General features: G+C 43.4%; 1 protein-coding gene across 4 annotated transcripts in view; it reads left to right on the forward strand.

The window, feature by feature from the left end:
* The window catches only part of asap1a (ArfGAP with SH3 domain, ankyrin repeat and PH domain 1a), a 210,372-nt gene that overhangs the window by 51,094 nt on the left and 134,000 nt on the right, over positions 1-25,278 (forward strand). For all 4 annotated transcript variants that reach the window (XM_045226714.1, XM_045226717.1, XM_045226716.1 and 1 more), the window contains one exon: positions 10,953-11,025. In XM_045226714.1, the coding sequence (XP_045082649.1) occupies positions 10,953-11,025 (73 nt within the window). The remainder of the gene's footprint in view (positions 1-10,952; positions 11,026-25,278) is intronic.

Here is a 25,278-nt window from a genome sequence, read left to right on the forward strand (position 1 = left end):
CAGCATCATGCTGTGGGGATGTTTTTCAGTGTCAAGGACTGGGAGACTAATCAGGATCGAGGGAAAGGTGAACGGAGGAAAGTACAGAGAGATCTTTTATGAAAACCTGCTCCAGAGTGCTCAGGACCTCAGACTGAGGCGAAGGTTCACCTTCCAACAGGACAACGAACCTAAGCACACAGCCAAGACAACGCAGGAGTGGCTTCGGGACAAGTCTCTGAATGTCCTTAAGTGGCCCAGCCAGAGCCCGGACTTGAATCCGATCGAACATCTCTGGAGAGACCTGAAAATAGCTGGGAGAAACTCGCCAAATACAGGTGCGCCAAGCTTGTAGCGTCATACCCAAGAAGACTCGAGGCTGTTATCGCTGCCAAAGGTGCTTCAACAAAGTACTGAGTAAAGAGTCTGAATACTTATGTAAATGTGATATGTCCGTTTTTAAAAACCTGTTTTTGCTTTGTAATTATGGGGTATTGGGTGTAGATTGATGAGGGGAAAAAACAATTTAATCAATTTTATAATAAGGCTGTATTGTAACAAAATGTGGAAAAAGTGAAGGGGTCTGAAAACTTTCCGAATGCACTGTATGTGTGTCTGTTGGATGGGATGTATAGACAATATGGACAGTATATGGATATAATATGTTGTATATCTGATGTATAGCAGTAGTTAAATAGGTTTAGGCCTTGACTAGAATACAGTATATACTGTACATATGAAGTGGGTAAAACAGTATGTAAACATTATTAAAGTGACAAGTGTTCCATTATTAAAGTGACCAGTGATTCCATGTTGCTGTACATAGGGCAGCAGCCTCTAATGTGCATGGTAGAGTAACCTGGTGGTCTAGTGACAGTTACTAAAGTTCAGGGCAGGGTACTGGGCGGGGACCGGCTAGTGGTGACAATTAAACAGTCTGATGGCCTTGTGATAGAAGCTGTTTTTCAGTCTCTTGGTCCCAGCTTTGATGCACCTCTACTGACCTCGCCTTCTGGATGGTAGCAGGATGAACAGGCCATGGCTCGGGTGGCTGAGGTCCTTTGATGATTTTCTTGGCCTTCCTGTGACACCTGGTGCAGACCGCACCACCCTCAGGAGAGCCCTGCGGTTGCGGACGGTACAGTTGCCGTAGCAGGCGGTGATACAGCCCGACAGGATGCTTTCAATTGTGCATCTGTAAAATATTGTGAGGGTCTTATGGGCCAAGCCAAATTTCTTCAGCCTCCTGCTGTTGCGCCTTCTTCACCACACTGTCTGTGTGGGTGGACCATTTCAGATTGTCAGTGATGTGTTCGCCAAGAAACTTGAAGCTTTTCACCTTCTTCACTGTGGCCCCATCGTTGTGGATGGGGGCATACTCCCTCTGCTGTCTCCTGAAGTCCACGATCAGCTTCTTCGTTTTGACGTTGAGGGAGAGGTTATTTTCCTGTTTTTGGTAATCAGGCCTACCACTGTTGTGTCGTCTGCAAACTTGATGATTGAGTTGGAGGCATGCGTGGCCACGCAGTCATGTGGGGCCCCTGTGTTGAGGATAAGCGAAGTGGAGGTGTTGTTTCGAAACTTCACCACCTGGGGTTGGCCCGTCAGGAAGTCCAGGACCCAGTTGCACAGGGCTGGGTTCAGACCCAGGGCCACGAGCTTAATGATGAGCTTGGAGGGTACTATGGTGTTGAAGGCTGAGCTGTAGTCAATGAACAGCATTCTTACGTAGGTATTCCTCTTGTCCTGATGGGATAGGACAGTGTGCAGTGCGATGGCGATTGCGTCGTCTGTGGATCTTTTGGGGTGGTATGCAAATTGCAGGGGGTCTAGGGTGTCGGGTAAGGTGGAGGTGATATGATCCTTAACTAGCCTCTCAAAGCACTTCATGATGACAGAAGTGAGTGCTACGGGGCAATAGTCATTTAGTTCAGTTACCTTCGCTTTCTTGGGTACAGGAACAATGGTGGATATCTTGAAGCAATTAGGGACAATAGACTTGGATGGGGAGAGATTGAATATATGCGTAAACACTCCAGCCAGCTGGTGTGCGCATACTTTGAGGACGCGGCTTGGGAGGGTTAACGCGCGTAAATGTCTTACTCACGTCGGCCACGGAGAACAAGAGCTCACAGTCCACAGGAAGCATTGGAGTCAACATGGGCCAGCATCCCTGTGAAATGCTTTTGACATCTTGTAGAGTCCGTGCCCCAACGAATTGAGGCCATTTTGAGGGCAAAAGGGGATGCAACTCAATATTAGGAAGGTGTTCTTAATGTTTAGTTTACTCAGTGTATGCCATGTCAATTAATAAGGCTGATGGAATAGATCAGAATGTTTAGTTATTATTTCTTCACATATTAGGCACAGCAATGTGCACACGGCGGTAGACGGTAGGCACAAATGTTCCAAAATGCAATTTGTGGGAAAACACTGTTCTAAAATGCGCACAACACATGCAAATGGCAGACTTTGGGTGGGCCACTTGGGAAGTTTTTGGCAAAATGTAAGTATACCCACATCTCCAGGCACCTCTACACCATAGTATAGTAGAGTAGAGTTTAGTACAGTATAGTACAGCAGAGCACACTAGAGTACAGTATCATTTACTGTATTGAACTGTACTGTACTTTACTGTACTGAACTATACTCTGCTGTACTGTACTGAATTCTATTCTACAGGTGCTCTACTGTACTGTAATCTACTGAGCTCTACTGTGCTGTACTGTGATGCCCAAATGTGTGAAACATAGACGTCTATGATTGGTACAGATTTGGTCCGTCCGGACCAACTAAATGTTGTCTTGTTTGGGGTGGAGCTCATTAAAATAATAGCCAGTGTGTAGAATAATATCCAAACATACAAAGGAGGATGTTGCATATTTCTACCTTTGTGTACCTATTCAGGATACATCACCATGGAGAGAATGACTTTCATATCCATCATTATGCATTTCTGTATAGTACAGATTGGGGACCCATGATGTAATTCTGTTACCGTCATTCTGTTACCGGTGTTAATCCACTTCAAACTCAAGGTGTCATATCATAGCTGACACCCCATTCTTTCTGCAGATATCTTTGAATCTTAATTTGGAGTAGATAAGCTTTTTCTGAGAGAGATTTTACCGTCATTCTGTTACCAAACTTTACATCTGCACTGTTCTTTGAGTAAATGTGTTTTTGTAAAATGTTCAGTGGAAATTGTTAAAAGTAGTCCTTCTACATAGAGTTGTATGGTTTGTTTAACTTTGCAATCAATGGTTTTTGTCTCAACGTCATTCTGTTACCATGGAATTGCCCTACAACATCTTCCTTTGGTTCACAGCCTAACATCCCATCTGGGTTTGAAGACAGTTGTCCAAGAAAAGCAGTTGTTGGAAAAAGACTGGGAAGATGGTTTCTATGGTTACTATGTGTGAATACCCCTCCGATCAAGCCTCTGTCTGTGGAACTGGCCTCATGGGAGCAACAACACACACACACACACACACACACACACACACACAGTCCCTGATATGAATACTGCATCTGCGTTAACACGCTTGGGCACATGCCTAATTAATGTTCCATGATTTCATTTATTTAGCCTTATGTAAGGGTGTTGTCCAGTGCTGTACTTTACTAATGGATGTTGCTTTGTCTTATCCATTTTTCCTTTGAATATGAGGGGTTGGTACATTGGATCCTTCTTGCGATTGTATTATTGATGGCCATAAATGCATTTTGGTGAAATGGATTCCTCACTAATGTAGGGAAGGAATGGCTCTTTCCCCTTTCAGTATAAATGGCACCGCCTCGCTTTCTATAGCACATATTGATCTGCTTGAGTCAGCAATTATAAAGCCGAAATTGCTCTGTCAAATGGCAGTGTTAGTACTGTTTTGTTTCCCATTGCCATCAATTTATGATTGTCTTTACCATATCGTGTAGGCTATCAAACAAGGCTCATGTTGGTCAATGCTTTCTTTACATCTCTGTCATGTCAGTTACCTTGTATTAAGTGTGTTGGTCATAAGTTTTCAAAAACGGTAACAGCAAGCTGTTCAATTTTTATGACCGCTCTACGAAGCCTTACAACAGCAGTCACAAGGGATTCACAAGCACCTCTTCTCTTTGAGGCATCTTTGTTGGGAGTGTTGCATACAGTAGTTTGCCTCTCTCAGGCCCTTCCCCTTTGCTGTGGTCAACAACAAAAAACTGCTATTGATTTGGTGTCGCCTCCTCTTTCTCTTGTGAAACTCTGGGCTACCTGTGAGAGCCTATGACCTTGTGGCCCACTGCATAGCTGGAGGTCATCCAACAGTGATTTGAGGAGAAAATGGCAACAGTGCCATGTAGATAGAACTTCTATGCTGCAAGAATTGAATTGAATTATCAAGTTATTTTCTCTCTAGGCTAGCCTGCTTCAATGTGCTAGTACGAAGGGCCTATTCAATCAAACATGACCTCGGATTAAATTAATACAAATTCCACCTTGTGCCATAATGATGAATTTGCGGAGTCATATACTTCAGAAAAAGGTGTGAATATAAAACATATGTATGCTACATTTCAGATATGCTTTTCTGCTTCATAAAAATGACTTAAGAAAAACAAAAAATACACATTTGACTAGGTTCCATGTAGTATACAGAGCATGGTAAAGGTACCAGCTATATCATAGTTGTTGAGTAGCATACAGTACACCAAAGACTTGATTTCCCCCTTTCTGCCATCTCAATGGAAATTTGAATTGGTTAAGTCCGCACTTGTTTGCTGGATCTTTTCTTGCAAGTTCAAGTGGCGCATTTGATAGAATACTGTATCTTGCATGTTGTAAGGGTCCAGACCTGGGATAACCATAGTTTTAACTATTCTTTGTGGTAAGTAATTCTTTTTGGGGGGGAGCAAATAATTACTTTGGAGGTGACAACAACTATTTGAGTACAGATCCCCAAAAAGTGCTTATTTTTTAAAACTATTTGAATACAGATCTCAGAAAGCAACTACTTTTCAGAAATATTTGAATACAGATCTCAGGAAGTTACTACTTTTCAGAAACGATTGGATTGGCTGCCTTCAACTAATGGCAGGGCTGTATCTGGAACAGCATGTTGAAGACAGAAATATAATGAATAACACACACAATCTCCTATACTATTCCAATCTATCTGGCAGTCACATTTGATCTACACAATACATTTCTATCTGAAAATTATGTAATTATCCATCCTCCTGAAAGTCCATTGCTCTAGGTGTACATAATCAAGGCAAACCATTTAACCAATTATATTTTGTACAGATAAGAATAAATAAGTTGTGACACTCAACTACTCTATGACTTTTTAAACATGCCACTGAAATGGTCAAAAGCTGCAATTAAATTAATAACTGAAAATACTGCAGAGAAATTCAAAACATTTGCATACATTGCAAATAGCAAGTTGGATGCTTAGCAAAAACAACTTTGAACCTCTTTGTCCATCTGAGGGCAAGTGTTCTTGTTTCAAACACACACTATACCATCTGTAAAGGGATTGTTTACTCAGAATACAAACTAACATAGTTTTTCGATATTTAGTTTCCTTTTGACATAGCCATATGTTGTTACTGTTAGCATGAATTGGTTTGACTTGATTATGTACACCTAGAACAATGGATATTTTCCCTCTTTACAAACCAGTTTACATCTCAGGAGACCTCAGTTAAGGTCTTTAAATTTGCTGACGACACCACCATAGTCGGCCTCATCACAGACAACAATGAAACACAGTATCGCCGTGAAGTGGCTTGGGCGGTGGCGTGGTGTAAGGCCCACGACCTCATGCTGAACGCCTCAAAAACCACAGAGATAGCAATAGACTACAAGAGAAGAAAGAACCTCAAGGTGATGATGCTATTCTAGCTGCTTTGTACTAATTGTGAATGTAAAGCCTGTATATGTTCAATGAATGTGGGTGAATGTTTGTTGTATGAGGTGAGGCTGGGGTATATATGTATATTCGTCACTTCAGAGCTACCATGCTGTACCATAAACACATACCACCAACCTTGGTTGTGTGGCAATAAAGGATCTTGTATCTTGTATCAGTAACACTTAATATTAAACTGTTCCTGTGCAATGAAAGTGTAATTACTTTTGGAGCAATGTTTTATTAGCATGTTGTTACGAAATACTTAGGTAATTGCATACATTTACATTTACATCATTTAGCAGACGCTCTTATCCAGAGCGACTTACAAATTGGTGCATTCAACTTATGATAGCAAGTGGTACAACCACTTTTTTTAAATATTTTTTTTATGGGGGGGGTGGGTAGAAGGATTACTTTATACTATTCCAGGTATTCCTTAAAGAGGTAGGGTTTCAAGTGTCTCCGGAAGGTGGTCAGTGACTCCACTGTCGTGGCGTCGTGGGGGAGCTTGTTCCACCATTGGGGTGCCAGAGCAGCAAATAGCTTTGACTGGGCTGAGCGGGAACTGTGCTTCTGTAGAGGTAGGGGAGCTAGCAGGCCAGAGGTGGATGAACGTAGTGCCCCCGTTTGGGTGTAGGGTAAGGAGGTAAGGAGGTGCCGTTCCCCTCACAGCTCCGTAGGCAAGCACCATGGTATTATAGTAGATGCGAGCCTCAACTGGAAGCCAGTGGAGTGTGCGGAGGAGCGGGGTGACATGAAAGAACTTGGGAAGGTCGAACACCAGACGGGCTGCGGCGTTCTGGATAAGTTGTAGGGGTTTAATGGCACAGGCAGGGAGCCCAGCCAACAGCGAGTTGCAGTAATCCAGACGGGAGATGACAAGTGCCTGGATTAGGACATGTGCCGCTTTCTGTGTAAGGTAGGGTAGTACTCTGCGAATGTTGTAGAGCATGAACCTGCAGGATCGGGTCACCGCTTTGATTTTAGCGGAGAACGACAGGGTGTTGTCCAGGGTCACGCCAAGGTTCTTTGCACTCTGGGAGGAGAACACAATGGAGTTGTCAACCGTGATGGCGAGATCATGGAACGGCAGTCCTTCCCCGGGAGGAAGAGCAGCTCCGTCTTGCCGAGGTTCAGCTTGAGGTGGTGATCCGACATCCACACTGATATGTCTGCCAGACATGCAGAGATGCGATTCGCCACCTGGTTATCAGAAGGGGGAAAGGAGAAAATTAAGTGTGTGTCGTCTGCGTAGCAATGATAGGAGAGACCATGTGAGGATATGACAGAGCCAAGTGACTTGGTGTATAGAGAGAATAGCAGAGTGCCTAGAACTGAGCCCTGGGGGACACCAGTGGTGAGAGCACGTGGTGCGGAGGCAGATTCTCGCCACGCCACCTGGTAGGAGCGACCTGTCAGGTAGGACGCAATCCAAGAGTGAGCAGCGCCGGAGATGCCCAACTCGGAGAGGGTGGAGAGCAGGATCTGATGGTTCAAAGTATCAAAGGCAGCGGATATGTCTAGAAGGATAAGAGCAGAGGAGGGAGAGTTCGCTTTAGCAGTGCGGAGAGCCTCCGTGACACAGAGAAGAGCAGTCTCAGTTGAATGACCAGTCTTGAAACCTGACTGGTTTGGATCAAGAAGGTCATTCTGAGAGAGATAGCAGGAGAGTTGGCTAGAGACGGCACGCTCAAGAGTTTTGGAGAGAAAAGAAAGAAGGGATACTGGTCTGTAGTTGTTGACATCGGAGGGATCGAGTGTAGGTTTTTTGAGGAGGGGTGCAACTCTCACTCTCTTGAAGACGGAAGGGACATGGCCAGCGGTCAAGGATGAGTTGATGAGCGAGGTGAGGTAAGGGAGAAGGTCTCCGGAAATGGTCTGGAGAAGAGAGGAGGGGATAGGGTCAAGCGGGCAGGTTGTTGGGCGGCCGGCCGTCACAAGTTGCAAGATTTCATCTGGAGAGAGAGGGGAGAAAGAAGTCAAAGCATAGGGTAGGGCAGTGTGAGCAGGACCAACGGTGTCATTTGACTTAACAAATGAGGATCGGATGTCGTCAACCTTCTTTTCAAAATGGTTGACGAAGTCATCCACAGAGAGGGAGGGGGGGAGGGGAGGAGGATTCAGCAGGGAAGAGAAGGTGGCAAAGAGCTTCCTAGGGTTAGAGGCAGATGCTTTGAATTTAGAGTGGTAGAAAGTGGCTTTAGCAGCAGAAACAGAGGAAGAAAATATAGAGAGGAGGGAGTGAAAAGATGCCAGGTACGCAGGGAGTTTAGTTTTCCTCCATTTCCGCTCGGCTGCCCGGAGCCCTGTTCTGTGAGCTCGCAATGAGTCGTCAAGCCACGGAGCAGGAGGGGAGGACTGAGCCGGCCGGGAGGATAAGGGACATAGAGAGTCAAAGGATGCAGAAAGGGAGGAGAGGAGGGTTGAGGAGGCAGAATCAGGAGATTGGAGGGAGAAGGATTGAGCAGAGGGAAGAGATGATAGGATGGGAGAGGAGAGAGTAGCGGGAGAGAGAGAGCGAAGGTTGCGACGGCGCATTACCATCTGAGTAGGGGCAGAGTGAGTAGTGTTGGAGGAGAGCGAGAGAGAAAAGGATACAAAGTAGTGGTCGGAGACTTGGAGGGGAGTTGCAGTGAGATTAGTAGAAGAACAGCATCTAGTAAAGATGAGGTCAAGCGTATTGCCTGCCTTGTGAGTAGGGGGGGACGGTGAGAGGGTGAGGTCAAAAGAGGAGAGGAGTGGAAAGAAGGAGGCAGAGAGAAATGAGTCAAAGGTAGACATAGGGAGGTTAAAGTCACCCAGAACTGTGAGGGGTGAGCCATCCTCAGGAAAGGAACTTATCAAGGTGTCAAGCTCATTGATGAACTCTCCAAGGGAACCTGGAGGGCGATAAATGAACCCTTGAATGGGCTAATGACTGTGACAGCATGGAATTCAAATGAGGAGATAGACAGATGGGTCAGGGGAAAGAGAGAGAATGTCCACGTGGGAGAGATGAGGATTCCTGTGCCACCGCCACGCTGACCAGATGCTCTCGGGGTATGCAAGAACACATGGTTAGACGAGGAAAGAGCAGTAGGAGTAGCAGTGTTTTCTGTGGTAATCCATGTTTCTGTCAGGGCCAAGAAGTCGAGGGACTGGAGGGTAGCATAGGCTGAGATTAACTTGTTGGCCGCAGAACGGTAGTTCCAGAGGCTGCCAGAGACCTGGAACTCCACGTGGGTCATGCGAGCAGGGACCACCAGATTAGAGTGGCAACAGCCACGTGGTGTGAAGCGTTTGTATGGCCTGTGCAGAGAGGAGAGAACAGGGATAGACAGACACATAGTTGACAGGCTACAGAGAAAGGCTACAATAATACAAAGGAGATCGGAATGAAATTAACTAAACATCTGGGAAAGCGAGAGAGCGGGGCCTCCCTCACTTACGTTTCACTTAAACACTCAAATATAACTCTCCCAACTTCCACTTTAGAAATTATAATTGTTGTAAACTACAGCGGTTCAATGTTTCTAGGAATAGACTCTAACTTAGTTTATTCAGCTAGCTAACTTGGTACGGAATTCTTCCGTGAAAACCGTCCAGGGCACCGAATCCTATGATGCCAAAGCCAACTAGCATGCCAGCCTCCAATAACACGGTTTAGCACCAATACTCAGTTACAACAACCAGTGTATTAACACGCCAAGCAGATCATTTGTGTCCGTGTCTAACGTTGTGTAAAGTTTTGGGTTAGTTTTGACAGTTTGAGTGAGTACGTCGTCAACTTATTCAGCCAGTTAATTAGCTAGAATAGTTAGCATATTAGCTAGCCATTGCTCTCTGCCAATGAACTAACCCCTCCTCCCACGGCACGAACACACAGAGAGCCAAGCTAACGTTAACTAGTCACCCATGTCCCGAATTCCCTTGAACGACTCTGGTTACCAGTATGTAAAAACAAAACAAAAATAAATGTAGGTTATAACTTACCCTTAGTAGCTACTGTTAGCCAGTTAAGTGCAAAGCTAGCCACTGAATCAATTCAGCCAGTTCGCGTCTGTCCCAACAGAGAGAAAGCGTCTCCAAATATTAAAGCTAGGTCGTTCCAGCTATTGTTTAGTTAGCTATCCAGGTAGCTACATTTCGAGTACAGTAGCTACTAACTACCTAACGTTAACGCTTCAGATAATGAGGTTAGAAAAACAGCTGAATGGTAGGTAGCTAGCTGGCATAATTACAGGTACTCTTATTGCATAGCAATGAGCTGAGCGTTTTTGTAACTACTGTACACGAGGAATAGTGAATGTTCCTTATTCCACTTATGTAATAACTCCATTATTATTACATTATAAAGCAATTTCCAAAGTCCTATGTATCAACCATGTTGCTATTGTATTAATCACAAAGTTACTCCACATGCATAAGAACTGGATGTCAAGTGTTACTGTATTACCTTATGTCACTCATTTTGAACATATATTTGTTAGTCATTTTGAAGCTGCAAAAGTGGTTTACTCTAATGTTGAGGTGATTTCATGTCCCTCATGTATTTAATTCTAGGCTATAGGCTATATTAAGATTCATATCTGGGAGCTCTCCAAACCATGTGCTTATGATCATATATTCAACTAACTGTTGTAGTTTTTGGTTCTTCATCAAGTATTTGGCAGCCATCAAATAAATATATATTTATTGTTTTCAGATAACTTGCATATAATTAAATACCTTCAAATATTATTTGGTTTTCTGAGAGGTATTCAAAATACTTTCAAATATTATTTGGTTTTCTGAGACCTGTATTTGAATATCAAAGAAAATACAGTAGTTGCCTTTTAGTTGAAACTCTATATAAACTATATTCGACTACCTTAAGCATTTGAAAACTTATTTTCAAATAAACTACAACATACAACTATTTTCTGCCCAGGTCTGTAAGGATCCTCTCTGAACAATGTTGATCCCCAAATGTTACAGTAATCGCTGATTATGTTTAAAATATAATTTAATCCTGTAAAACAGGGATGTACTGTATCTTGAAGACTTTCAAATGCGTCTGATCTCATCTCTCTTTCTCTTTTCTCTCCCCGTCTCTAGGCTTTGGATCAAGACCGGACTGCTTTACAGAAGGTGAAGAAGTCTGTGAAAGCCATCTACAACTCTGGTCAAGGTAGTCTCGTCCTCTTACTCAGTCCATCCTCCTACACGTCCTTGAAAGGCCTCATCCTCTCAACTGATGTTCTGATTTTGCGCCTACATGTTTTTTTTTTTTAAATAGCCCAAATATCTAGCTCTGTGCCTGAAATATGTGATTAATCACTGCACAAAAGTTAATATGTGACGGTGGCACAGTCAACATTGTGTGTTATGGGTTTTCTTCCTGTATGGACCACATACACTGGGTGTATAGTTCTGACCATTCAAAAGGTCGTTTTCCTGTTTTACCTCAGTGAAGGAGACCCATGGTGCACCATGTGGCAGCAAGCACAATTGCAAGTTTGTTTGTTACAAGCCAGTGTTCCGTCACAGTGGAGCGAGTTCAAATGTCAAAAGCTGAATTTTAATACACACACTTCTGAACAACAGTCCCAGCTACCAACACCTCAGAGTTTTCCCCCACATACGTAATTTATATTAGTGTGATTAATGGTCACCCGTGGCGTGAGCAAATGTAAAGTAATAGTAGGTCGGGCGACAATATTCTCTGGGGGAATGGCATTGAAAGGCATTCAACGTGCGGTCAGACTGCTCTGAACTCTAATTCACATATTATTGATGATACTTTGTCGTCCTGTGTTCCCTCTAATATAAATCGATGCAAGGCTTTCACATTAACGACCTCACCATAGCATGTCTGTCAATTATGGAATGTGTGTCCAGGACAAAAAAATGTTTGGATATTGTTTGGGGAGGGACAACAATATGTTATTCCGGCAACCGTTTCGTTTTTACTGCAGTGAGTTTGTCTCACTGTTAAAGTTGACAGTTCTAGAAGACTAATGACCCTATTACTAGGTTACATTTTACATTACATTTTAGTCATTTAGCAGACGCTCTTATCCAGAGCGACTTACAGTTAGTGAGTGCATACAATCGAACCCACAACCCTGGCGTTGCAAACGCCATGCTCTACCAACTGAGCTACATCCCTGCCGGCCATTCCCTCCCCTACCTATTTATAACAAAACCTTTCGATATTGCCAATCATTTCAATGACTATTTCACTAGTAAGGTGGAAAAGCTCAGAAGTGAAATGACAACATTGAACCATCATATTTTTGTATAAAATATCTAATAATGTAAGAGAAGGATTGCCGATTTGATTTTGGTAAAGTTAGTTAGGTGGAAAAACGATTGTTATCCATCAATAATGATAAGCCACCAGGTATAGACAACCTTGATGGGAAACTATTGAGAATGGTAGCCAACTGTATTGCCACCCCTATTTGCTTTATCTTTAACCAAAGTATATTTGTTTATTTGGTTCCCCATTAGCTTTTGTAGAAGGATCAGCTACTCTTCCTGGGGTCCACAAAAAACATGACAAGTAACAAAACACTGACACACTGATTGACAAAGACAGTCAAACACATTTAAAATGTGACCATATTACCAGACAGTAATCAAGATGGGACAAGACCAGAGCCTTAGCAACTATTAAAGTAGATTTTTGTGTCAAAAATGCAGAGCATATTTTTATAACAGAGTAGTGTCACGTTGCCATACCTCCAAAATCACGTTGTTGTCATGGTTTTTGTTTGTCCACCCGCCTCTTGAGGATTGACCACAACTTTTGCAGAATATCAGTGGCTTCCTCGCTGCCCTTCTTGACACCAGGCCATCCTCCAAAAGTCTTCGCCTCACTGTGCGTGCAGATGCACTCACACCTGCCTGCTGCCATTCCTGAGCAAGCTCTGCACTGGTGGTGCCCCGATCCCGCAGCTGAATCAACTTTAGGAGATGGTCCTGGCGCTTGCTGGACTTTCTTGGGCGCCCTGAAGCCTTCTTCACAACAATTGAACCTCTCTCCTTGAAGTTCTTGATGATCCAATAAATGGTTGATTTAGGTGCAATCTTACTAGCAGCAATATCCTTGCCTGTGAAGCCCTTTTTGTGCAAAGCAATGATGACGGCACGTGTTTCCTTGCAGGTAACCATGGTTAACAGAGGAAGAACAATGATTTCAAGCACCACACTCCTTTTAAAGCTTCCAGTCTGTTATTCTAACTTAATCAGGATGACAGAGTGATCTCCAGCCTTGTCCTCGTCAACGCTCTCACCTGTGTTAACGAGAGAATCACTGACATGATGTCAGCTGGTCCTTTTGTGGCAGGGCTGAAATGCAGTGGAAATGTTTTTTTTGGGATTAAGTTCATTTCCATGACAAAGAGGGACTTTGCAATTGATTTCAATTAATCTGATCACTCTTCATAACATTCTGGAGTATATGCAAATTGCCATCATAAAAACTGAGGCAGCAGACTTTGTGAAAATTAATAGTTGTGTCATTCTCAAAACTTTTGACCATGACTGTAGGCTACTGTATAGGGCAGGTAACTTTGTGGGAGGCCATTATGAAACGATTCTCCAGTTCCAGTCCATAGAGGGGAAAACTTTGAGGACAGAGAGATAATAGCAACATAATATTTAATGCTGTCTAATCTGAGTATAACCAAGTCTGTTTCTTTGTGATGTTTTCTGTCCTCAGATATGGAAAGCTCTGAAATTCTGTTTGCAGATGAAGAGAGAGGTCCCAAGAGACTAAGGGTATATCCTATATGCCATGGGTTATACAGTGCCTTCAGAAAGTATTCACACCCCTTGAATTTTTCCACATTTTGTTGTGTAACAGCCTGCATTTAAAATGGATTAAATTGAGATGTTGTGTCACTGGCCTACACACAATACCCCATAATGTCAGTGGAATTTTGTTTTTAGAAATGTTTAGAAATGTATTCAAAATGAAAAGCTGATGTCGTGACGTGATTTACTTTAATATATGACTGTTATTTATCGAATCACCTAACTATGTTTAATTGTCACTCGATTAAATTAATCATGTAACAATTAACTCATGAGGAATTTGGGGCACCACGGAAGAAGTTGTTTAACGAGTTACCATCTCCCGAATTAAACTCTTAGAAGATATGTTATATATCGATAACAGTCACTTATCAAATAATTACCTCTTATCAGTCTCATTCTGAACGTCGCATAATCCTTGAATCTGCAAGAACCCTAACCTTATTGATGAATCAGCAATACACAAATTGGCTTAATTATTTATTTACTAACTAACTAAATAATAACACAATACAAACACACATAGGTTATTGATTACTAACGTAATACAATAAAACTGGTCCCTAGTGGACTGGACTAACATTAGCATGAATGCTTGGGTAGTGGAGGGGTCAGAATGGAAGGGAGAGACAGAGATTCAAACTATCGTAGTTACTTTGGAAACTACACTCACAGTAATCATAATACTTATGCATCCTAATAATCGCTCATTCGAATCAGAAATGCAACATGTATTTACATGTTGCTTTCCTCGATAGTTAAGTTGATGATGTAGGACTCTGGTTTGCCCACCAGAGATCTCAATGTCCTTGGTAGAGTTTCTGGTTGTAGTGGTGGTTGGAATGGATACTACTGATGTACCAGCGGTTGTCAGAGAGGGATAGTCCTCTCCCCTCTCGTGTCTTTAGTGAAGGTTCTCTAGACGACTATACATGCCAGATGCAGACTGAAATGATAAGGTCTAGTGCATTGTCTTCTTCTTCACCTCGTGTAGAGGTTGAGAGTTTCAGAGTTTCTCCATTTCAAACGTGTGGACTAACGTCTCACGTTTTCTGGTCTTCTGGTCTTGTAGAAATTCAACCATTTTACAACGTTTAGCTCACGCTTCACGTCTGCTGGTCTAATGTTTAAATGTTTTTCAAGGCTTTTTATGCAAACAATCGTCTCATCTAGAATGCTAAAGTCACATTGTTATCTTCACAAAATTATTATTATACTTAATCATTTGTTTTATACAACCATTAGATGTAAACCTCATAACTGGGAAGTGTACCCCCCCCCCAGTGATACAGTTATGATGTTCCACCGTCTTTATTGACATCACAACATAGTAACGAATTTGACATGATTGTTCTTTAAGTCCCCACCAACCATTTCCCACATTATTTTAAGTAGGAACATTGTTTCATTATCCACTTTTAATTGTTAGTCTTGGTGTGAAGACTTCCTTTGTTAACAAAGGGGTCCTTTCTCCCAATACTTCATGGCAAGGAAGAGAAAGTCTGCACGGTATTTACGACCGGTCATAAAACTGGCCCCCAGGAAAGGGGGTGTTCAAACCTTTGCCTAGCCGGCATGTTTGATCCTCAACCTATGAGGGCAAGTCATGACACTGAAATGTCTTCAGTCAGTAAGTATTCAACCCCTTTGTTATGCCATGCCTAAATAAGTTCAGGAGTAAAATGTTGCTTAACAAATCACATAATAAGTTGCATGGACTCACTGTGTGTGCAATAATAGTGTTTAACATGATTTTGAATGACTACCTCATCTCTGTCCACCACACATACAATTATCTGTAAGGACCCTCAGTCGAGCAGTGAATTTCAAATACAGATTCAACCACAAAGACCAGGGAGGTTTTTCAATGCCTCGCAAAGAAGGGCACCTATTGGTACAAAAAAAACAGACATTGAATATCCCTTTGAGCATGGTGAAGTTATTAATGACACTTTGGATGGTATATCAATACACCTAGTCACTACAAAGTGTCACGATCGTCATAATGAGTGGACCAAGGCGCAGCGTGATATGCGTACATCTCTTTAATAGTGTACTAGCAACATGATACAAAACAACAAAACGAAACGTGAAGTCCTCGGTAATGAACACAAACCAACACGGAACAAGATCCCACAAAACACAAGTGCACAACAGGCTGCCTAAGTATGGTTCCTAATCAGAGACAACAAGCAACAGCTGATTCTCGTTGTGTCTGATTGAGAACCACCCCGGCCAACTAGAAAACACATGAACTAGAAACTGAACATAGAACACAAAACATAGACCCTATACACCCTGGCTCAACATATAAGAGTCCCCAGAGCCAGGGCGTGACAGTACCCCCCCCCCAAAGGCGCGGACTGCGACCGCGCCAACATAAACCCAACAGGGGAGGGGCCGGGTGGGCATTCCGCCTCGGAGGCGGATACGGCTCCGGGCGTGACCACCACCCTCTAACAACCCCCCCATAGCGCCCCTGGTCTAGTCTGGCCCCGCTGGCTGGAGCTGGACTGGACATCGGTGGAGCGGATTGCTTAGTCTCCGGTGTGGAGCAGCTGACCGGTACCTGACCAGGCACCGGTGAAGCAGGCACGGGCTGTGCCGGACTGACGACGCGCACCACAGGCTTGGTGCGGGGAGCAGGGACGGGCCGCACCGGGCTGGCGACGCGCACCACAGGCTTGGTGCGGGGAGCAGGAACAGGCCGGACCGGGCTGGCGACGCGCACCACAGGCTTGGTGCGGGGAGCAGGAACAGGCCGGGCCGGGCTGATGACGCGCAACATCGGCTTGGTGCGAGGGGCAGGAACAGGCCGGGCCGGCGACGCGCATCACAGGCTTGGTGCGGGGAGCAGGAACGGGCCGGACCGGGCTGGCTAAGCGCACCACTGGCTTGGTGCGGGGAGCAGGAACAGGCCGGGCCGGGCTGGCGACGCGCACCATTGGCTTGGTGCGGGGTGCAGGAACAGGCCGGGCCGGGCTGGCGACACGCATCACAGGCTTGGTACAGGGAGCAGGAACGGGCCGGACCGGGCTGTGGAGACGGACTGGAGGTCTGGAGCGAAGAGCTGACACAACCCGTCCTGGCTGAATGCCTATTTTTACACACTCTGTGTGAGGCATCAGCACAGGACGTACAGGGCTGTGTACTCGTACTGGCACTACAGCACGTGACACTGGCGCAGGATATCCGGGACCGAGGAGGGGTACTGGAGGCCACGAGCGTTGAGCCGGCACACTCCGTCCTGGCTGCATGCCCACCTTAGCACGACACGTGCGTGGTGCTCGCACAGGATGTACCGGACTGTGCCGGACCACTCGCGGCACAGTACGCAGCTCCGCATACCTCGGAACCTGCCCAATCTCACGCTGCCTAGCCTGAGTACGGGGAGTTGGCTCTGCTCTACCTCTAGGCTCCGCCAACCTCCCTTCCAGCCCCCCAAACCCGGTGGCCTCCTCTCCTAATCCACAAACTCGCCCAGTAGCTGCCTCCAGCAGCCCCGTCGTCCATGCCGTGTGCCCCCCCCCAAAAAAATTGCGTGTCCGACGTCGGCCCGGTTGGTGCCGCTGCTCCTCTCTATGGCGCACCTCCACCGTCTCCTCCCACGGACGGCGATCCATACCGGCCTGGATTTCCTCCCAAGTCCAGGACCCCTGCCCGTCCAAGATCTCCTCCCAAGTCCAGGCTGTCTGCTCCTGGACACGCTGCTTGGTCCTGTTTTGGTGCGATCTTCTGTCACGATCGTCATAATGAGTGGACCAAGGCGCAGCGTGATATGCGTACATCTCTTTAATAGTGTACTAGCAACACGATACAAAATACAAAACAACAAAACGAAACGTGAAGTCCTCAGTAATGAACACAAACCAACACGGAACAAGATCCCACAAAACACAAGTGCACAACAGGCTGCCTAAGTATGGTTCCTAATCAGAGACAACAAGCAACAGCTGATTCTCATTGCCTCTGATTGAGAACCACCCCGGCCAACCTAGAAAACACATGAACTAGAAACTGAACATAGAACACAAAACATAGACCCTACACACCCTGGCTCAACATATAAGAGTCCCCAGAGCGGCAGGTAGCTTAGTGGTTAAGAGCGTTGTGCCAGTAACCGAAAGGTCGCTGGTTCTAATCCCCGAGCCGACTAGGTGAAAAACCTGTCGATGTGCCCTTGAGCAAGGCACTTAACCCTAATTGCTCCTGTAAGTCGCTCTGGATAAGAGCGTCTGCTAAATGACCTATTTATTTATTTTATTAGATATTGAATGTTCCTGAGTGGCCTAGGTACAGTGTTGACTTAAATAGGCTTGAAAGTCTATGGCAAGACTTGTAAATGGCTGTCTAGCGATGGTCAACAACCAACTTGACAGAACTTTAAGAAATTTTAAAATAATAATATGCAAATATTGTACAATCCAGGTGTGCAAAGCTCTTGGAGACTTACCCAGAAAGACTCACACAGTTGTAATCACTGCCAAAGGTGATTTAGTATGTATTGACTCAGGGGTGTGAATACTTATGTAAATGAGATATTTCTGTATTTCATTTTCAATAAATTAGCAACAATTTCTAAAAATATGTTTTCACTTTGTCATTATGGGATATTGTGTGTAGATGGGTGCGAAAAAAACAACATTTTATCCATTTTGAATTCAGCCTGTAACACAACAAAATGTGGAATAAGTCAAGGGGTATAAATACTTTCTGAAGGCACTGTATGTGTAGGCCTACCGATGTTAGCAAACATTCTATACAAAAATACAGTTAAACACAATGTTACAATTGGAGTAGGCCAAACCTAATGGAGGTCTGCAGGGTTCTATTTCAGCCCAGCAATAACACACCTGATTCAACCTTTTGAGTTGATAATCAAGTGTGCTATTGCTGGGCTGGAATAGACATCTGCTCACCCAGTAGATCAGGGATCAGTGGAAGAATGGCCACCGCTGGTATGGAGTTTTTTTTGTTCACCTGAAATGATGCTTTAGTAATAATAACATACTTGTTACTACTCAATAATCTGTTGTTGTTTAGACTAAGATGTATAATCATTACATACCAGTTAGCTTATTTGTACATTTGGAAGTGATGAAGTGTCGATTCTTTGAAGTGAAGTGTTTAAACTTGTTTTAATTGTTAAACTACTATTCAAAATGAACTAGTGTCAAGGTTGATTAATCACATACACTACATGACCAAAAGTATGTGGACACCTGCTCGTCGAACATCTCATTCTAAAATCATGTGCATTAATATGGAGTTGGTCCCCCTTTTGCTGCTATAATAGCCTCCACTCTTCTGGGAAGGCTTTCCACTAGATGTTGAAACATTGCTGCAGGGAATTGCTTCCATTCAGGCACATGAGCATTAGTGAGGTCGGCACTGTTTACTTTTTTTATTTTTTTATTTTTTTAGTCATTTAGCAGACGCTCTTATCCAGAGCGACTTACAGGAGCAATTAGGGTTAAGTGCGTTGCTCAAGGGCACATTGACAGATTTTTCACCTAGTCAGCTCGGGGATTAGAACCAGCGACCTTTCGGTTACTGGCACAACGCTCTTAACCACTAAGCTACCTGCCGCCTGATGTTGAGTGATTAGACCTGGCTCGCAGTCAGCGTTCCAATTCATTCCAACGGTGTTGATGGAGTTGAGGTCAGGGCTCTGTGCAGGCCAGTCAAGTTCTTCCACACCAATCTCAACAAACCATTTCTGTATGGACCTCGCTTTGTGCACAGGGGCATTGTCATGCTGAAACAGGAAAGGGCCTTCCCCAAACTGTTGCCACAAAGTTGTAGGTACAGAATTGTCTACAATGTCATTGTATGCTGTAGCGTTAAGATTTCCCTTCACAGGAACTAAGGGGCCTAGCCTGAACCATGAAAAATAGCCCCAGACCATTATTCCTCCTCCACCAAACTTTACAGTTGGCACTATGCATTGGGGCAGGTAGCGTTCTCCTGGCATCCGCATCCGACTGCCAGATGGTGAAGCGTGATTCATCACTCCAGAGAACACGTTTCCACTGCTCCAGAGTCCAATGGCGGCGAGCTTTACACCACTCCAGCCGGCACTTGGCATTGCGAACAGTTCTTGTGCTTGTGCTGACGTTTCTTGAGAGGTAGTTTTGAACTCGGTAGTGAGTGTTGCAACTGAGGACAGACAATTGTGTGGCCTACCACTTCGCGGCTGAGCCTTTGTTGCTCCTAGACGTTTCCACTTCACAATAACAGCACTTACAGTTGACCGTGGCAGCTCTAGCAGGGCAGAAATTTGACAAACTGACTTGTTGGAAAGGTGGCATCCTATGACGGTGCTACGTTGAAAGTCACTGAGCTCTTCAGTAAGGCCAATCTAATGCCAATGTTTGCATGGCTGTGTGCTCAATTTTATACACCTGTCAGCAACGGGTGTGGCTGAAATAGCCGAATCCACTAATTTGAAGTGGTGTCCACATACTTTTGTATATACAGTGCATTTGGAAATTATTCAGACCCCTTGGCTTTTTCCACATTTTGTAAAAAATGAATCTCATCAATCTACACACAATAACCCATAATGACATAGCAAAAATAGGTTTTTAGAAGAAAAAAAACAGATACCTTATTTACATAAGAATTCAGACCATTTTCTATGAGACTCGAAATTGAGCTCAGGTGCCTCCTGTTTCCATTGATCATCCTTGAGACACAGATCTGGGGAAGGGTACCAGAATATTTCTGCAGCATTGAAGGTCCCCAAGAACACAGTGGCCATCATTCTTATATGAAAGAAGTTTGGAACCACCAAGACTCTTCCTAAAGGTGGCCGCCCGGCCAAACTGAGCAATCGGGGGAGAAGGGCCTTGGTCAGGGAGGTGACCAAGAACCCGATGGTCACTCTGACAGAGCTCCAGAGTTCCTCTGTAGAGATGGGAGAACCTTCCAAAAGGACAACCCTCTCTGCAGCACTCCACAAATCAGGCCTTTATTGTAGCGTGGCCAGACGGAAGCCACTCCTTAGTAAAAGACACATGTCAGCCCGCTTGGAGTTTGACAAAAAGCACCTAAAGTACTCAGACCATGAGAAACAAGATTCTCTGGTCTGATGAAACCAAGATTGAACTCTTTGGCCTGAATGCCAAGCGTCACATCTGGAGGAAATCACCACCATCCCTAAGGTGAAGCATGGTGGTGGCAGCATCATGCTGTGGGAATGTTTTTAGCTGCAGGGACTGGGAGACTAGTCAGGATCGAGGGAAAGATGAACGGAGCAAAGTACAGAGAGATCCTTGATGAAAACCTGCTCCAGAGCACTCAGGACCTCAGACTGGGGCGAAGGTTCACCTTCCAACAGGACAACAACCCTAAGCACACAGCCAAGACAATGCAGGAGTGGCGTTGGGACAAGTCTCTGAATGTCCTTGAGTGGCCCAAACAGAGCCCGGACATGAACCCGATCGAACATCTCTGGAGAGACCTGAAAATAGCTGTGCAGCGACGCTCCCCATTCAACCTCACAGAGCTTGAGAGGATCTACAGAGAAGAATGGGATAAACTCCCCAATTACAGGTGTTCCAAGCTTGTAGCGTCATACCCCAGAAGACTCAAGGCTGTAATCGCTGCCAAAGGTTCTTCCACAAAGTACTGAGTAAAGGGTCTGAATACTTATGTAAATGTGATATAATACATTTGCAAAAATTCTAAAAAACTGTTTTTGCTTTGTCATTGTGTGTAGGTTGATAATATTCTTTTTGTTTTTATCCATTTTAGAATTAGGCTGTAACGTAACAATGTGTAAAAAGTCAAGGGGTCTGAATATTTTCCGAATGCACAGTATAGTCTACCACAATCCTGCAATAAAAAGGGGAAGGGGTTCTGTTTTTGTGTTTCTGTGTTGTATTCTCAAATGATCATTTCCTTTTTGTCTAATCTGTTTTTATCTCAAACCGGTTTTATTTGATTGTCACTCTCTCTCAGTATATCAGCCATGTGAATCCATTTAGCAGCTTATCATATAGCATGCATCGCCAATGCAGCCATAGGCCTACAGTATGATGGCATTACTGGTCTTATGGGCATCTGTCAACTGAAGCAGAAAATAGCTAAACTCACACATTGTGTGACGCGTACTGAGTATACGAAGACGCAGGATGCAGACGCAGGAATTAACAAGGTCAAGGTTTACTTAACAAAGAGCACGAGAAATAACAATGATGGAGTAAACGACACAAAGCATAACAATCACACACAACATCATCCAGAACAGTCCAGGGCTAAATAGGGGTGGTGATGAGATGATGAGGTGCAGGTGCTCTGGAGGTGATTAGGGTGCGTTGGGTTTCCATTCCGGTGTTGCCAAGGTGGTGCGCTCAGACCGGTGGCTCAGTAGACCGGCGAATCAGAGCGCCAGAGGGGAGCAACGGGAGGAGACGTGACATATTGTTTATATGTTACGCTATATGTTCTCAATTTAAAATGGTATCATCATATATGAGGCAAATGTACAGTATATGAGGCAAACCATATATCAGATTTTGTACATGCCTTTTAAGTGCTGACATATAATTGTTTAGTGCAAAAGCAATCCTTGTAATATAGGTACAGTATGAAAATAAGGAGATGATAATTAGGCTACAGGAGATGAGCATTACAGGTAAAAAAAATTTAGGTTCATTTTATTTAATTCAATGTTGGTTGCAAAATTATTGCAGTTGTTCCCATAGATAGACAGTACATGGTTGCTGTATGTATCACTGACCCTGGATGAGCTAGCAACTGGGCTAACACAGTTAACCATTTAGGTCAATAATATGCTGTTTTTATTAAAGGAACATTTCAACATTTTTCAACTTCATATTCATCATCTCCAGCATCACCTCAGCATCAACATATGTGAAAATGGTGCGTTTCTAGAGGAAGTTAAGTGTTTCCAATGACATCATCAACCAATTAGTAGGCAATGCCTACTCATAATTGGTTAAAATCACACGATGCACACCGACGATGTCATTGGAAACACTTGTCTTCCTCTATCTTTTTTACTACAAAACCTAGAAATGTGCAATTTTCCCATATGTTGATGTGGTGCTGGAGATTATGAATATGAAGTTGAACATTGTTGTAATTTTTTTGGGCTTTATAATCGTGAGATAAATGTAACTAGCAGGTAGCTAGCTAGTTAGTTATACATAGGTAGTTTACAAGGTTAGCTGACTTTTCTCAAAACATACATTGTGGCTAATGACTTCTTGTCCCTCATGCTAGCTTTTATAGCCAAATATCACTTCAGATACGTCAAAATAAAAAAATATTGATATGATCAGCATTGTAGACAATTTCTCCCCTGTTGCTGCAGCTTAATCTCATCTTGAAATAACAGCCAAATTCTGTGAAAACCAGCATGCTGCAAATGTTCCAAAATGTTTGTCACCAGTGCTTGTTTTGTTTATATTTTTTGTCCTCACGCACTGTTAGTCCTATGGCACTAATCTGGTGAGCACCTTCGGAGCTCCGCCCAAGCAAGGCATTTGATTGGCTTGACGTGTTGTGAGGCATCACTGATTTACACTGGGTTCCAAACCTTCTTTAGCTGATTTCTGACCATCCAATGTTATTCCTAGGAGTTTAGCTTCCTCAACTTGGTCACCCTTTATGCACAACTCCAGTTGAAGTTTGTTTTCAACCAAATACAATGCTTTTAGTTTTAGATATATTTAAAACCAGTATTATTAATCATCACCCATTCTGATACTGACTGTAACTCCTTTTTTTGAATTTCATTGAGCTCACTGGCTTTGGGTGCTGACATGTAGAGTGTGGAATCAGCAGCATACATAGTCATTCTAGCTTTGTGTAAGACCAGTGGCAAATCATTTGTAAAAATAGAGAAGAGTAATGGCCCAAGGCAACTGCCCTGAGGGACACCGCACTGTACATATCTGATGTTAGAGAAGCTTCCATTGAAGAACACTTTCTGGGTTCTATTGGATAAATAACTCTCCAACCATGTGATGGCAGGTGATGTAAAGCCATAGCAAGTAAGTTTCTTCAATAAGAATGTATGATCAATAACATCAAAGGCTGCACTGAAATCTATACTGAACTAAAATATAAACGTAACAATTTCAAAGATTTTACTTAGTTGCAGTTCATATGAGGAAATCATTCAATTGAAATAAATTAATTAGGCCCTAATCTATGGATTTCATATGACTGGGAATACAGATATGCATCTGTTGGTCACAGATACCTTAAAAGAAATGGGCCTCACATTGGGTCTCAGGTACTCGTCACGGTATTTCTGTGCATTCAAATTGCCATAGATAAAATGCAATTGTGTTCATTGTCCATAGCTTATGCCTGCCTATACCATAACCCCACCACCACCATGGGGCACTCTGTTCAGAAAGTTGACATCAGCAAACCGCTTGCCCACACGACGCTATACACGTGGTCTGCGGTTGTGAGGCCGGTTGGATGGACTGCCAAATTCTCTAAAACGACATTGGAGGCAGGTTATGGTAGAGAAATTAACATTCAATTATCTGGCAACAGCTCTGGTGGACATTCCTGCAGTCAGCATGTAAATTCCATGCACCTTCAAAAGTTGAGACATCTGTGGCATCGTTGTGTGACAAAACTACACATTTTAGTGTAGTCTTTTATTGTCCTCAGCACAAGGTGCACCTGTGTAATGATCATGCTGTTTAATCAGCTTCTTGATATACCACACCTGTCAGGTGGATGGATTATCTTGGCAAAGGACAAATGCTCACTAACAGGGATGTAAAGAAATTAGTGCCCAAAATTTGAAAGAAATTTCTGGGATCTTTTATTTCAGCTCATGAAACATGGGACCAACACTTTACATGTTGCGTTTATATTTTGGTTCAGTGTAACAATACAGCTCCAACTATCATCTTATTTTCCATTTATTTTAACCAATCATGTGTCATCTGAGTCAGTGCAGTACAAGTTGAGTGCCCTTCTCTATATGCATGCTGAAAGTCAGTAGTTAACTTGTTCTCTAAAAAATAGCATAGTATTTGGTCAAACACAATTCTCTCCATCAGTTTACTAAGAACGGGCATCAGATATGGCATACAGAAGCAAACTGGATTGACATCATGAAAATGATCAGAGAGGTTGAGGGTAGAGGAAGTTCAGGAGTAAAAACAAACAAAATATAATTATTGTAAAATTGACTGTGTCCATAAAATGTATATAGTAAGTATAAGCTGGAAGTAGAGGCCTAAGCATTGTTGTTCACTAGTTTACTCCAATTAGGGAAAGGGTGGTGGGGTTGGAAAGTAATAAAGGGAAATATATATATTTTTTAAAGGACATGTATGTATGTGTATGTGTGTGTATGTATATATGTATGTGTGTATGTATGTATATATACAGTGAGGGAAAAAAAGTATTTGATCCCCTGCTGATTTTGTACATTTGCCCACTGACAAAGACATGATCAGTCTATAATTTTAATGGTAGGTTTATTTGAACTGTGAGAGACAGAATAACAACAAAATAATCCAGAAAAACGCATGTCAAAAATGTTATAAATTGATTTGCATTTTAATGAGGTAAATAAGTATTTGACCCCTCTGCAAAACATGACTTAGTACTTGGT

Source organism: Coregonus clupeaformis, chromosome 18 (genome assembly GCF_020615455.1).
Source record: "Coregonus clupeaformis isolate EN_2021a chromosome 18, ASM2061545v1, whole genome shotgun sequence".
Taxonomy (NCBI): domain Eukaryota; kingdom Metazoa; phylum Chordata; class Actinopteri; order Salmoniformes; family Salmonidae; genus Coregonus; species Coregonus clupeaformis.